Source organism: Callospermophilus lateralis, unplaced genomic scaffold (assembly GCF_048772815.1).
Source record: "Callospermophilus lateralis isolate mCalLat2 unplaced genomic scaffold, mCalLat2.hap1 Scaffold_86, whole genome shotgun sequence".
In the NCBI taxonomy this organism is placed as follows: domain Eukaryota; kingdom Metazoa; phylum Chordata; class Mammalia; order Rodentia; family Sciuridae; genus Callospermophilus; species Callospermophilus lateralis.
Genome location: NW_027516693.1, coordinates 697,455 through 711,408, shown reverse-complemented (window position 1 = coordinate 711,408; position 13,954 = coordinate 697,455). Strand labels below are relative to the sequence as shown.

The window sequence follows — 13,954 nt, the reverse complement described above, 5'->3', positions numbered from 1 at the left end:
GGAAAGGACCGGTTTTTATATTTTTGTGTCTTCTGAGAGTGTCTAGAGAGTATGTAGTACTATAACTAGCCATCAGAAATACTTAATATTTAGAATGTTGACCAGTTAATAAGAAAAATGAAAATGTGATAGTTTATATAGATATTTTAGTCAGACTGGTTTTTGTTTTGTTTTGCTTTTTTGGTGGTGCTAGAGATCAAACCCAAGGCCTCACACATGCTAGGCAAATTAGATTGCATTTTTAAATTTAAATATTTAATCACAGCACAATGTAAGAGAAATTTCTTCCCAAGAAGGGTAAAACTGTTATATTGTTTGTTCATATATACTGTCAGGTAGATAAGTCCTAGGTCTCCTTGTACTGGGAAAAACAGGGGGGCAGGCTCAACAGTTGCTTTTTATAGAATTTTATGAAAAGGAGACACACCCATAAGAAGTTGCCAGAAGCTAAAAATGTCATTCTTATATTTTCATTTTCTTTTCTTTCTAAAGGAACAAGATGAAGTAGAAAAGTCAAATAAAAAAGAATTACAAGAAAAGGATGCAATTATCCAGGCGTTAAATATAAGAATAATAGAAGAAGAAAAAAAGAATCTTGAGCTAAAAGATCAAGTCACAGCCACTGAAAAATTAATGAGAGAATTACAAGAACAAATTGCAAGTATGAAATTAGAGCTGGCTAATTCTAAGCAAAAAGAAAGACAATGTTCTGAAGAAATAAAACAATTAATGGGTACAGTTGAAGACCTTCAGAAAAGACATCATTACACAGATAGCCAGTTTGAATCTGATGTGGTACAGAGAATGGTGGAACAAGAATTGCAGAAAAGATTAGAACAACTCCGAGCAGAGATGGATGAAATGTATGGGCAACAGATAGTACAGATGAAACAAGAGTTAATAAAGCAACACATGTCACAGATAGAGGAACTTAAAGCACAACACAAGGAAGAAATTGAGAGTGTTTTAAAATCACATTTAAATATTACAATTAATGAAGATCAAATAAAGTTAATGAACGTGGCAATAAATGAACTGAATATGAAATTACAAGATACTAATGCTCAAAAGGAAAAACTCCAAGAAGAACTAGGAATAGTTTCAGGAGAAAAATCTACTCTGCAGAGACAACTTGATGACCTTTTTGAAGAATTGAACTTTTTAAGGGACCAAATTCAGAGAGCTAGAATGATAATAGCTGAACAAGAAAGTCAACTGAATGAAGCACATAAGTCCCTTAGTACAGTGGAAGCTTTAAAAGCTGAGATTGTTCTGGCATCTGAATCTAGGAAAGAACTAGAGTTAAAACATGAAGCAGAAGTTACAAATTACAAGATAAAACTTGAAATGCTGGAAAAAGAAAAAAATGCTGTATTAGACAGAATGGCTGAATCACAAGAAGCTGAATTAGAGAGGCTGAGAACACAGCTCCTATTTAGTCATGAAGAAGAACTTTTGAAACTAAAAGATGATTTAGAAGTTGAACATCGAATAAATATTGAAAAACTTAAAGATAGCTTAGGCATTCACTATAAACAGCAGATAGATGGCTTACAAAATGAAATGAGTCAAAAGATAGAAATGATGCAATTTGAAAAAGATAATTTGATAACTAAGCAGAATCAGTTGGTTTTGGAAATTTCAAAACTAAAAGATTTACAGAAGTCCATCATGGATTCAAAATCAGAAGAAATGACCCTTCAGATGCATGAACTCCAAGAGGAAATCGAAATATTAAGACAAGAAAAAAAAGAAAAAGGTACGCTTGAACAAGAAGTTCAGGAATTACAACTTAAAATTGAATTATTGGAGAAACAAATAAAGGAAAAAGAGGATGACCTTAAAGAAAAGTTTTCACAACTTGAAGAAGAAAATAGCATTCTTAAAAATGAGAAAAAAGCTTTTGAGGACATGTTGAAAATTTATGTTCCTGCTGAACAAGAAGAAAAATTGATTTTCATTGACTCCAGCAAGTCCATATCCAAAGATTGCAGCTGGCAAAAAGAAATGGAAATGCTTACAAAAGAGAATGAGGCCCTCAAGAAACAGTGTATTCAGCTAAATGAAGAAATTGAAAAGCAAAGAAGTACATTTTCATTTGCTGAAAAAAATTTTGAAGTTAACTATCAAGAGTTACAGGAGGAGTATACTTGCCTTCTCAAGGTAAAAGATGATTTAGAAGACAGTAAAAACAAACAAGAATTAGAGTATAAAAGTAAACTTAAAGCACTTAATGAAGAGCTTCATTTACAAAGAATAAATCCAGCTACAATCAAAGTGAAAAGTGCCATGCTTGATACTGACAAAGCATTTGTCGCAGAGCCATTAGAAATCTGTGAAGTTGTTGAGAAAGATACAACAGAACTTATGGAAAAACTTGAGGTAACCAAGCGAGAAAAGCTAGAATTGTCAGAGAAACTGTCTGATCTCTCTGAACAATTAAAACAGAAACATGGTGAGGTTAATTTTCTCAGTGAAGAAGTCAAATCTTTAAAGCAAGAAAAAGAGAAAATCCTATTGAAGTGTCAAGAGCTAGAACTCCTAATTAACCATCATAGAGCAGAAAATATAAACATATGTGATGTTCATTTAAGTTCTTTACAAGATGGGATAGTAACTATTATAAGCAAGGATTCTCAAGGATCATTATCTAATGTAGGTGAAGATTTTGGAGAAGAATCAAAAACAGTAGTGGAAGAGAAAATTTCTTTTGAAAATGTGGCTATTAGAAGAGAAAGCAAGCAAGAACAGTTATTTTCACCATCAGTAACAAATGAGTCCTCACCTGGGACAGATCAATCAAGTGAAAACGATAAACTCCATCAGGAACTTTATGTACTTAAATCAGAACAGGTATGTTTACTTATTTACATATGGTATAGCACAGTGAAAATGTACATTTCATGCTAAAAAGAGTTTTCACCTTCTTAAAACAAATTTATAAAAGAAAATGAAAGTGAATTATGTAATTCTCATTTGGATCTATCATTTATCATTTAATTTTCCTATTTTTTTCTTAAACTGTTTTTCTTTTAGCTAATCTATTATGTATTCTGCTCAGAAATTAAAGCAATATTTTCTTTGTAAAGACAATAGTTTAAATAATATTGTTTAGAATCTCAACTTTACAAAAGTTATTGATTTTATAACTTAGTATTTTGTTGCAATTTCAAAGACTTTTAGAGTTTTTATTTCATACTGGTCTTTTTCAAGGTTCCACAATTGTAAACAAACTCTTTTGAGTGTTTTAAAACCTTATGCAGTTGTTCAATAGTTATAAATTCTTTTTCCTTTGTGCAAGAAAAACACTTAAGCCCTAGAGTTTTTTGAGTCTTATACCTGAGGCGGAAAAAAATAGTATTAATTCTCTGTACAGCTAAAGAAATAAAACACATAAAATAATAGGTTATTTCCTTTTATGTCAGCTATTCATATTAGAAATAACAGAAAAGTCTGATGTGTATCTTCAGTATGATAATGTTAAATAAACTTTTTATAATTAAAAACAACTTTTAGCTGTAGATGGACATTTTACCTTTATTTTATTTTTTTATAATATGGTGCTGAGGATTTAACCCAGTGCTTCACACATGCTAGTCAAGCTCTCTACCACTGAGCCACAACTGTAGCCTGCTAAATAAACGTGTGTGTTTCTAAAACTTAGGTAATAAATATCTTTTGCAGATATAAGAGTTTAGTTTTGAAAGAGAGAAGAAGTTAAGGAGTATATATTTCAGTGAGGAAGACAGGTAATAAATGAGAAAATAAGACAGAAATATTGTTAACAGTCTATGAAGAAATAAAACACGATATCGTGATAAAATAAAACAGGGAAGCTCACAAAAAAAAATTGAGAATGATGGGTGGGGGTGGGTGGTGGTCTGGAGATTGGAGGAATTAACACTTGAACTGAGATTCGAATGAGAGGGAAGAGGCTGCATTATGGAAATTAGAGCAGTTGTACCATGAGTAAATTTGAGGAACCGAATTGAAGGCCTATGTATTTGAGTTTGGAAAGAGTTTGAAGAAGGAAGAAACTCAATCATAGGGAGCCTTATAGACTTTGTCAGTTTAGATTTTTATCCCTAAGTACAATAGGAAGTCATCGGAAAGTTTTCTGTTTTTATTTCTAATGACATGTTCATGTTGATGATCTTATCAAATGTGGTCATACTTTACGTTTTTAATAACTTGAATAGACCCAAGAAATTCAAATTGCTTAACTACTATTGCTATGTTAAATATTGCAAATTGTTTTTAAAACAATAAATGGTGGCAATTACTCCTAAAAAATGTCAGGCATAATTTAAATTTTATTAAAAAGCATTATTCGAAGAAGACCTGAATTTGAAGCACATTTGTCAAATTGGTGAAATTTTCTTAATAGGAATTTTGTTTCTGTATTGAAGATACTTGCAATGGTATTTAGATACTCTCTCCTTGAAATTAACTAAACAAAGTGAAGAAAAGCAAGTCTGTAAATTGCTCCCATTTATCATTATTAAAATAAACCCCATCATTGATACAGAGGGGGGAGTAAGGTATTTATGCAGGTGGAGGGAAGCTCAAAGAAGAAATTGAGCGGTGACTTACATAGTGATACTGTTTACTTGTCTGAAATACTGCAGAGGCAACAAAATACTCCTACTCTCAGTATTAAACTTAGTAATTAGAGCAGATATATCTCACTGAAACCAAAATAAATGTGGCTGTTAAAAATTTTTAACTGGCCAGCTGCAGTGGCAAACGCCTATAATCCCAGCTGAGGGAGGCTGAGGCAGGAGGCTAGTGAGTTCAAAGCCATCCTCAGCAACAGTGCGGCAGTAAGCAACTCAGTGAGACCCTCTCTCTAAATAAAATACAAAATAAGGATGAGATGTGGTTCAGTGGTCGAGTGCCCTGAGTTCAATCCCCAGTACCAAAAACGAAAAAAGAAAAAGAAAAAAATAATTTTTTAACTGAAAAGAAAGAAATGAATAGTTTTGGAGTATAATTCCATATTATCAAAGAGTCTTTTCAACATTGGGGTGCAAGAAATAAGGAGTGGCAGGAACATTATAGATATTGGCTAGTTATTGATGCTGAGAGAAGCCATAAATTCAAGTGTGTGTGTTTAAAATTGGAGGTAATTATTGGTATTGGAAGAGATACTGAGCTTAGAAACATCTACTGGAACTTAGAAACCTCAAGAGAAACCATAATATCAGTTCTGTGAGTGAAGAGACACTACTATATAGGCTATATAGACAGCTACTATATCCCTAGTACCTAGAATAATGTTTTGCACATGATCAGCAGTTAATAATGTTTTACAAATGGATGAATGAGGGGTGAATAGGGGAAATAAACAAAGCCGCTTTATCAAGAATCAGCTGTGAATCAGGATAGGCCTTCATGTTAGAATGAAAATCAGAATAGCTTTTGTCGGTTGCTATTTAGCATTGTTCTATAAGCCCTAACCATTCCAAAGATAAAAAGATACATGGCATAAATAGAAGTAGATAATTCACAGGTGTAATTAAGAAATTGAGAAAAATAATCTAAGCAAAGAAACCAAAAAACCTAATGTAAAATAAATGTCAAAATTAGCCAAAAATATGTAAGACCAATATAAATAAAATTAGAATACTATCAATTTAATAAATGAGATATTGAAATGAGTTAAGTATTAAACAGCATAGAAAATTGTCAAGAATATCCACATTCAAAGGAAGTAGAAGGAAGGAAATAAAGAGCAAAAATAAGAGAACTTGTAATAAACAAGTGGGAAAATTTTTCAAGAACTTTGGAGGTTTATTATTTGAAAAGATTATTTACAGGTATTAGATCTCCGAAAATATGACCAAGGGGGGAAAAACACATAAGCAAAATCAAGAATGAAATAAGGACATAAGTACAGGTACCACAAGAAATTTTAAAAGTCATAAAAAATGCTACAATTAATCTCTGCCAATAGATTTGAAAATATAAGCAAACTCTAGATGGTGTTCTGGAAGAATATAAACTACCAGAACTAATGCAAATAGAAATGAATAAGTTCAAATAACCATTAAATAGAAATGAATAAGTCAGTAATCATTAAAGAGTTGAAGTAGTGGTCAGAAGTTTTCCCTTTTGCCTCATCTCAAACCAAAATGCTAGACTTAAGACCATTTTACAAGTAATTGTTATTAACTCTCCAAGAACAAAAGTGTAATTGTCCACTAAAGTAGGATTAAAGAGAGAATGGAAAAACAAAGGAAAGAAGAAAAACTGAAGAAAGAAAAACCACCCAGTTCACCTTAGAAGGCCAATATTAATATGAAGTCCTGATAGGAATTGTAAAGAAAATAAAATTGTAGAGTAATCTAACTTGTAAGTGTAGTTGCAGAAATTCCAAATAAAATATTAGCAAGTTATACCAAGAGTGGACAAATAGTTAAACATTTGTAAAAAGAATCTGTGACTGTAATCTCTACATTTTTATGTAGCAAGACAAAATCCATGATTATTTTAGTGCATCTCAGAAAAAAATACATAAAAAAATTGACAACCCATTTATAAGTTAAAAAAAAAGCTTTAGGAAATCAGGAATAGCACGGAAATTTTCTAGTCATGATGCTGATTTTCATCAAAATGTTGACAGATTATATTTCTGATGGTGAAATTTAGAAGCATTTCCATTAGAATCAAGTATAGGACTAGGATACATACCCATTGTCAACATTACTATTGCAACATGGTTTTGTAGTTCTTAGTGAATGCTTCTCCAGTTCTTGCAATATGACAAGAATAGGAAATGAGAAAAAATTTGAAAAGATCAGGCAAAACTTTAAACCCAAGATAATAAGATGTTTTGAGTTTTTGTTAAGAAAGTTATAAAATATTGAAGACACAAAGACCTGACTGTGTGCTAATACATATCATATCCATAATGGAAAGATACAAAGAAAAATATCAGTTCTCTCCTAATTAATAGTTCTAGTCAAAATTACAATAAGGTTTCTTAATGAATGTGGAATACTGATTCTAAAATTGATATAGAAGAGTAAATAGCCAAGAATACTCAAGACAATCTTAAAAAGTATGTATTTGTTATCAAAACTTATTACAAAATCATTATAAACAATATGGTTTAATGCCAGGATGGTTAAGTAGATCAGTAGAATATAATGAAAAGCCCAGAACAGATCTGTATCTTGTAAAAATTTAGCAAGAAGGCCCTACAAGTCAATGAATCACTTAGTGAATCTCTACTACATTCCAGGCACTGTTCAAGTCATTCATAATTTAACAGTGAATGAAAATGGTCAAGGAAGAATAAAGTTTACTTTTTAGGGTTTAAATGAACATTAGAAAATACAGACAAATATTTCTGGTGGTCTTAAGTGCTATGAATAAAATTACAGTATGAAAAGAAGATCTCCCTAAGTGTAGGGCTTTTTTTGCATAGGGTAGGTCAAGGAAGACTACTTTGGTGAGATGATATTTGAGCAGAGACAGAGGAAATCAAAAAATAAACCAAATTAGCAGAAGCTTAGAGTATTCAAAATTGTTTGGGAGGAAAAAAACAAAATTGTTTTGAGCACAACTGACTTTTGATACTAGAGGTTAGAAGTTAGGGAATTAGATCATTGTCACTTTAGGGGAAAAAATCAGGTTGGTTAAAAATGTACACATAAGAAGAAAATAGAATCTTAAGATAGGGAAAACTTTTAATAAAGACAAAGCATGGGAAAACATTTAAAATTTTTATTGTATCTTTTAAAAACAATGATGTAAAACAGATTTGAGGACTGGGACTAGATATTTGCCATGAATGTAAGTTGCAAACAAAAGCTATCAAGAATATAGAAAGTACAATTAATGTAACAAGAGGTCCAAAAACAAAATAATAATGGGCAAAAGATGTGAAAGACATGTGCCTGAATAGGAAATCAAAGTATCTAATAAACATGAAAATATTCTTTCAACCTTACTATTCAGTGTAAAAATAAAATAACATTTTATACCCATTTAGGTTGGTGAAGTTAGTCTGATATAAAGAATGGTGAGGATGTGAGTATATAAGTACTCAACCTTCTGGTAGCATTGTAAATTAGTACTGTTATATAAAAATAATTTGATCAAATCTAGCACAGTTAAAAATGTACTATCTGTGACCTAGCAGTTATATTTCTAAGTAGTTCTCAAAGTGGGGTTCCTGACCAGAAGCACAGCATTACTTGGTAACGGGTTAGAATTCAAAGCTCTTTGACCTCTCCTGAATCAGAAATTGTGGGGATGGGGTTAGGTTCCTAAAGTAACCTGTTTTAATAAGCATTCCAAGTGATTCTGATGCATGTTACATTTGAGAACCACTAATTAGAAAGAAATTAGCACATTTATCCAAAAATTAGGAATAAATCAATTTATCTCCTGAAAGGAAATGGACAAATTTTGGTATAGTCATAATACCACAGTTAAAATGAATTAACCTGTTGCCTTCATGCTGTTTATTTTTTGTTTGTTTGTGGTACTGGACTTTAAACCCCCCATTACCTACATGGAATAATACCAGAGACATATTGAATGAGAAAATAAATTTGTAAAATTAATATCATTTGTGTAAGTCCATAAAAATACAAAATATACAGTGCATTGAGAATGCAAAATGTATTGTAATGAGAAGTGATAATGTAAGAATTGGACTGGATTTGTACCAAACTATGATTATGGTTGCCTGTGAGAAAGGAGTGATGAGAACATATAAGTTTATGGGGAGTACAGGGAATGAAAAATATAGAGAAAATGTTATAGTACTTGTTAATTTGGGTTTTGAGTTTATTGCTTGCATTTTTCCATATTTAAAATAATATTTTAAATCCAGGCATGGTGGTGCATGCCTGTAATTCCAGCTATTTGGGAGGCTAAGGCAGAGGAGGGTTCTAAGTTCAAGACCAACCTTGGCAACTTGTTGAGACCTTGCCTCAAAAAGGGCTGGGGTTGGGATTGTGGGTCAGTGGCAGAGCGTTTGTCTCACATATGTGAAGCACTGGGTTCAATCCTCAGTACCACATAAAAATGAAAATATTGAAAATAAAAGGGGGCTGGAAATGTAGCTCACAGGTAGAGAGCACCCCTGGGTTCAATTCCCAGTGCCATGAAAATAAAATATTATTTGAAAATAAAAAGAAAGATAAGGAAGAGCCAAGACAACATGAGAGAAATTGGTATGAAAATTTGTTCTCCTGGTCTCCTTGGCTAACTACTCTTACACAGCTGTAGCCGATCCATTGCTGTTAGTCCTCTTAGGGTTTTTAATTGGACCCTGCATCTTTAACTGTTTATTTAATAAGATATATAAAACAAAAAATACATTCTGTAAAACTGATGGTCCTCCATACTCACTACAGTAGCTGTAAACCAATGATGATTAATTAATGATTTGATTAGTTCCATAAAACCAGTGGGGAATGTTATAGGCCAGGCTATATAAGCAATGACCAAACAGACTTCATTTTACCCTGAGACTCCATATTACGTAAGAAGAGCTTCTCCCATAGGAAAGTCCCATCACTGTACCACATTACTAATTGCCTAGCATAGCCTACTTGCAATACAGAATAGCAATTCTTGCACAATGTAAAATTGTTCTCTTTGGTTCCCACTTTCCTTGGGCAGTGTACCTTTCTGGGGAATAATTGATTAGATGTTAGTAGCCATTCTTTAATTTGTATTCAACTAGGGTCACTTTGATCCATTTCTCTTTTGATTATGATTATGAAAAAATCCCAGGAGAAATGAATGAAATGAAAATTTGATTAAGACATTGCATTGTTTCGCTAATGGCTTTATTCAGCTTCTGTACTACTTCTTGCTTGCTTGCTTGCTGGTTGCCAAGTCAATCTGGATGTGGTTTTCGCCTTTAAATATCCTAAAATGTTGAGGTTCTAGGCTGTTTCCTGCAGAGACAACTTGTTCCTGTAGGGAGCATTCCCAGACAGTCAGAATAAAGACTCTCCAATATGGACAAATCATAAGCTATACCAAATATCAGAATTTGCTCTAAAATTCAGGTAATGATACTACTCTCCTTGAAAAAAGAAGTAGCTAAGTATAATTGAATGAAGAATGAAGAAAAAATGTCATTGGTTCTCTTATGAAGTTTTAAACTATAAATTATTTCTCCCCTTGTTTTAGTATATGCAAAAAGCAAATTATTTTATAGTAAATTATTTTAAATTTTTCTAATATATATTCACTTTCAGAATGATTTAAGGCTACAGATGGAAGCTCAGTGCATATGCCTTTCAGTGGTTTATTCAGCTGACGTGGATCAGGTTCGTGAATATATGGAAAATGAAAAAGATAAAGCTCTTTGCAATCTTAAAGAGGAGCTTATTTCTACTCAAGAGGAAAAGATCAAGGAGCTTCAGAAAATATACCAGTTAGAACTACAGAATGTAAAAACACAAACAGGTAAATAGTTTCTGACTTATAATTACCATGAAGCATCACTTAGAGTCCACCATTTCATAATTCTGTCCTTAGAACTCACAGGGGAAGGTGACTTGTGTATCTAAGCCCTAGTCTTATTTGTTCATATAAACATTGGATATTCATTCAAGTGCTAGAGAAAACTAAAATTACTGAGTCGTTTTCCCATAGGAAATTATAATCCATTGGGAAAGCATATATAAAATACACTGAAAATTTCTGAAATGTAAAGAATGGAGGGAGAAAAAAGAGTTTTGTCTTTCCTGGGGAGATGAGTAGGATGAGGGTATGGTTAGGAGTAACTGGGTTGGAAATTTGGGGAAGGCTATGGAGTCTTAAGCATTGAGCTCTATCTAAGATTGCATCCTTTTGGGAGAACTGGGAGTTCAGGTTGTGTTAGCTAGATAAAACTGGAGAGATTGGAAGGAGCTTGATCAGGAAATGTTTTATGTACTCTGATGAAACATGTTTATGTTTTATGCTATTGGTGATAAGACCTACAGCAGGATTTTAAATAGTGGGAGTAACAATAAGATTTTTATTTTAAGTTGATACCATTAGGATCAGTTGGAAGGGATGAAATTATTGATGGGAAGACCAGCCAGATTGAATTGAGTATGATAGAAAGTTAAGTTCAACAATTAAGAGTTAGGCTCTAGTTTGTCGTTAATGTTAGCAGAAATTAAGAATGATACCCAAGTTTCTAGCTGAAGAAATTAGAGTATGATTCTAGTCATAGAAAGGAACCAATTTGTGAAAAAAATAATAATTCAGTTTTAAATATATTGAGTTAAGAGTAGAATACTTATTGACTTTGAAAAAATATATAGGAGTTAGTTGAAAATAGAAGTCTGAAACCTGGGAGAAAAATTTAAGTATGAGGTAAAGATTTATAATCAGCATGAATGTCAAGGACAAGAGGTCAAGGACAAGAATGAGTTATCAGGGAAAACTAGAGAGTGAGTTAAAAGACCAAGATGGCATAATGGGAAGTAACAATGTTAAGGGACCATACAATGAACCATAAACAATTAGTCACAGTTAATGTTTTTCTTTCATGATTATTTGGCCAGTTAACTAGACTTCTTGTGTTCAAGGTATCTATAGGCCTTCACTTTTGCTTTTAGGAATGAGTTTTATTATTGTAATTGCTTTGGTGAACAGAATAGAATTTCAAGCATATCAGATAATACCATGCTTTTTCACTTCAGGGGTTCTTTGAATATAGTAATATTTTAAGTTTGTATTTTTTTAAATTGATATCTTCTTGAGGTAGTCTGTCCACTATTTCCCAAATTGCATGTTAACTAATGGCCCATTTAATTGGCAAAAAAGTTAGTTTAGTGATTAATTATCAGCATTTTTAAGAAATAAAAATAAAAGAGGAAAGTGAAAGGTGTTAATTACTCTCCTATGGTCCCTTTTCAACACTTCTTTTGTTTCATGTTTCTGAATTGTTTTAAAGATATAAAATTGTTGAATTTAGAGATACTATACCATAAGGATAGGAGAAATGATCTTGAATCACACTGTTTTCTTGTTTTCATCAGTCAGAATGAGTCAAATTAAAACCTGAGTTTCACTCAAAACATTTTTCAAAGAATAAATATTTTTATACATTGAAATAAAATGATTGTTATTTCACTGAGAAGTTTGTATTGAAATGTGTATTGTCTTCTCTTCCTGTTATCTTCTCTGAAAGATACCAAAAAATTTAAACAACTTGAAGAACAAATTCAAGAATTAGAAAACTTCATATGCTTTTTGTGCAAACAATTGAAAGAAACTGAAGAAAATCATAGGGCAGAAATTTATTCTCTGCAGGAGAAGCTTCAAGCCATTAGTGAGACCATGGTGGAACCAAGGTATCTATTTACTTAAAACTTCATTCAGCAGTATTTGTAGCTTAGTAACAATGATAGTATCATCTGGAATGGTTATTTTAAGAATAAAATATAACTTTAACAAAGAGATAGGATGTAACATTTTTTAAGAAATAAGAGCAGGAGATAATTCTGTATTTGAAATGTGTGAAATAAATGTTGGTATAAACCAAAGACATTTTATTATAGGAATTTTACTTATACTTTTATAAAGATGTTATTATTAATCTATTTTCTGAATTAAAATAGGTCAGGTAGTAGACATTTACTTGTGTATTCTATGCCTAGGCTTTGATATGTTGATGTGGTGAGTACTTAAATAGTCTAAGTATGATCATTCCACTATGACTTGAATATACTCCATTTGATTGTCTAATGCTCAAATTCATCATGTCCCAAATAGAACCCTGATCTATGAGGAGAGAAGAAATGATCTTCAATTACCACTATGTATGTTTTCTTGGATCAGGATCTTCTAAAATTTGCTCCTTCTGTAGCCATCTTCATCCATCATGACTCCTTTCTGTCATAACTCTCTGCCATTCTATGGAAAAATCTTGTTTTTTTTAACCTTCAAAGTACATCACAACTGTGCCACTCCTTACTGCTCCACTGGTCCCTGCCATTGTTTTGTATTTCACCTGGATTACTCAACTTCTGTTTACAGTCTATTCTCTATATAGTCAGCACAAGTGCCAGAACCTTTGCTTTTATAATTTCAGTTACATCATGTTACTCTAATCCTCTTCTGCTCTTTTCAGTCTCACTAGTCCTGAGGACCATGACATCTTTGACTTTCATTTCCTTCTGACTTTCTTATCACTTACTGTTCTCAAACCATATAATCCCATGGGGTTGGGGTTGGAGCTCAGCGGTAAAGCGCTTGCCTGGCTTGTGTGAGGTCCTGGGTTTAATTCTCAGCACCACATATAAATAAATAAAGTAAAGGTCCATTAACAACTAAAAACAGTTTTAAAAGATTAAAAAAAAAACCTCATACATCCCCACTGTGATCCTCAATTATATCACATATCAGTACGCTTCTGCTTTAGGGATTGATTGGCTTTTTCTTCTACCTAGAATGATTATTCTGCAGGTATTTGTATGCCCATACCCTCATCTCTTTTGGATCTTTACTTAGATGTCTTGTTCTTACATAAATTAAAATCATCCCCAAAGAGTCTGTGTCTTACTTTTCTACTTCATTTTTTCTTAAAATTATTTGTTTTATATGTACGAATACATTATAATCATTGTGTGTGTGCATGTATATGTGTATATAAATAATGTATGTATGTAATTTATGTATCCAAATATATATAAATTTAGAGGAAATATTGTTTCATTTTGTTTGTCTTCAATTAAGGAATTTAAGCCTTTTTAAAAAACATTTTTATTAGTTGTTATTTTATTTATTTATTTATTTACATGCAGTGCTAAGAATTGAACCCAGTGCCTCATACACACTAGGCAAGTACTTTACCACTGAGCCACAACCCCAGCCTAGGAATTTAAGCTTATCGTTGTCTATTTAAGTCACTGATGTATTCTAAATCCACATGATTTCTAAATACTAATCTTGCCTTATTGTTATAAGATTAGACATTTTAAGA

The 13,954-nt window shown here is 32.1% G+C and overlaps 1 protein-coding gene across 1 annotated transcript in view; it reads left to right on the top strand.

The window, feature by feature from the left end:
• Window positions 1-13,954, top strand: part of LOC143637786 (A-kinase anchor protein 9-like) — a 58,167-nt gene that overhangs the window by 29,098 nt on the left and 15,115 nt on the right. Inside the window, exons 9-11 of the mRNA XM_077108512.1 lie at window positions 493-2,853; window positions 10,230-10,440; window positions 12,146-12,323. Of these exons, the coding sequence (XP_076964627.1) occupies window positions 493-2,853; window positions 10,230-10,440; window positions 12,146-12,323 (2,750 nt within the window). The remainder of the gene's footprint in view (window positions 1-492; window positions 2,854-10,229; window positions 10,441-12,145; window positions 12,324-13,954) is intronic.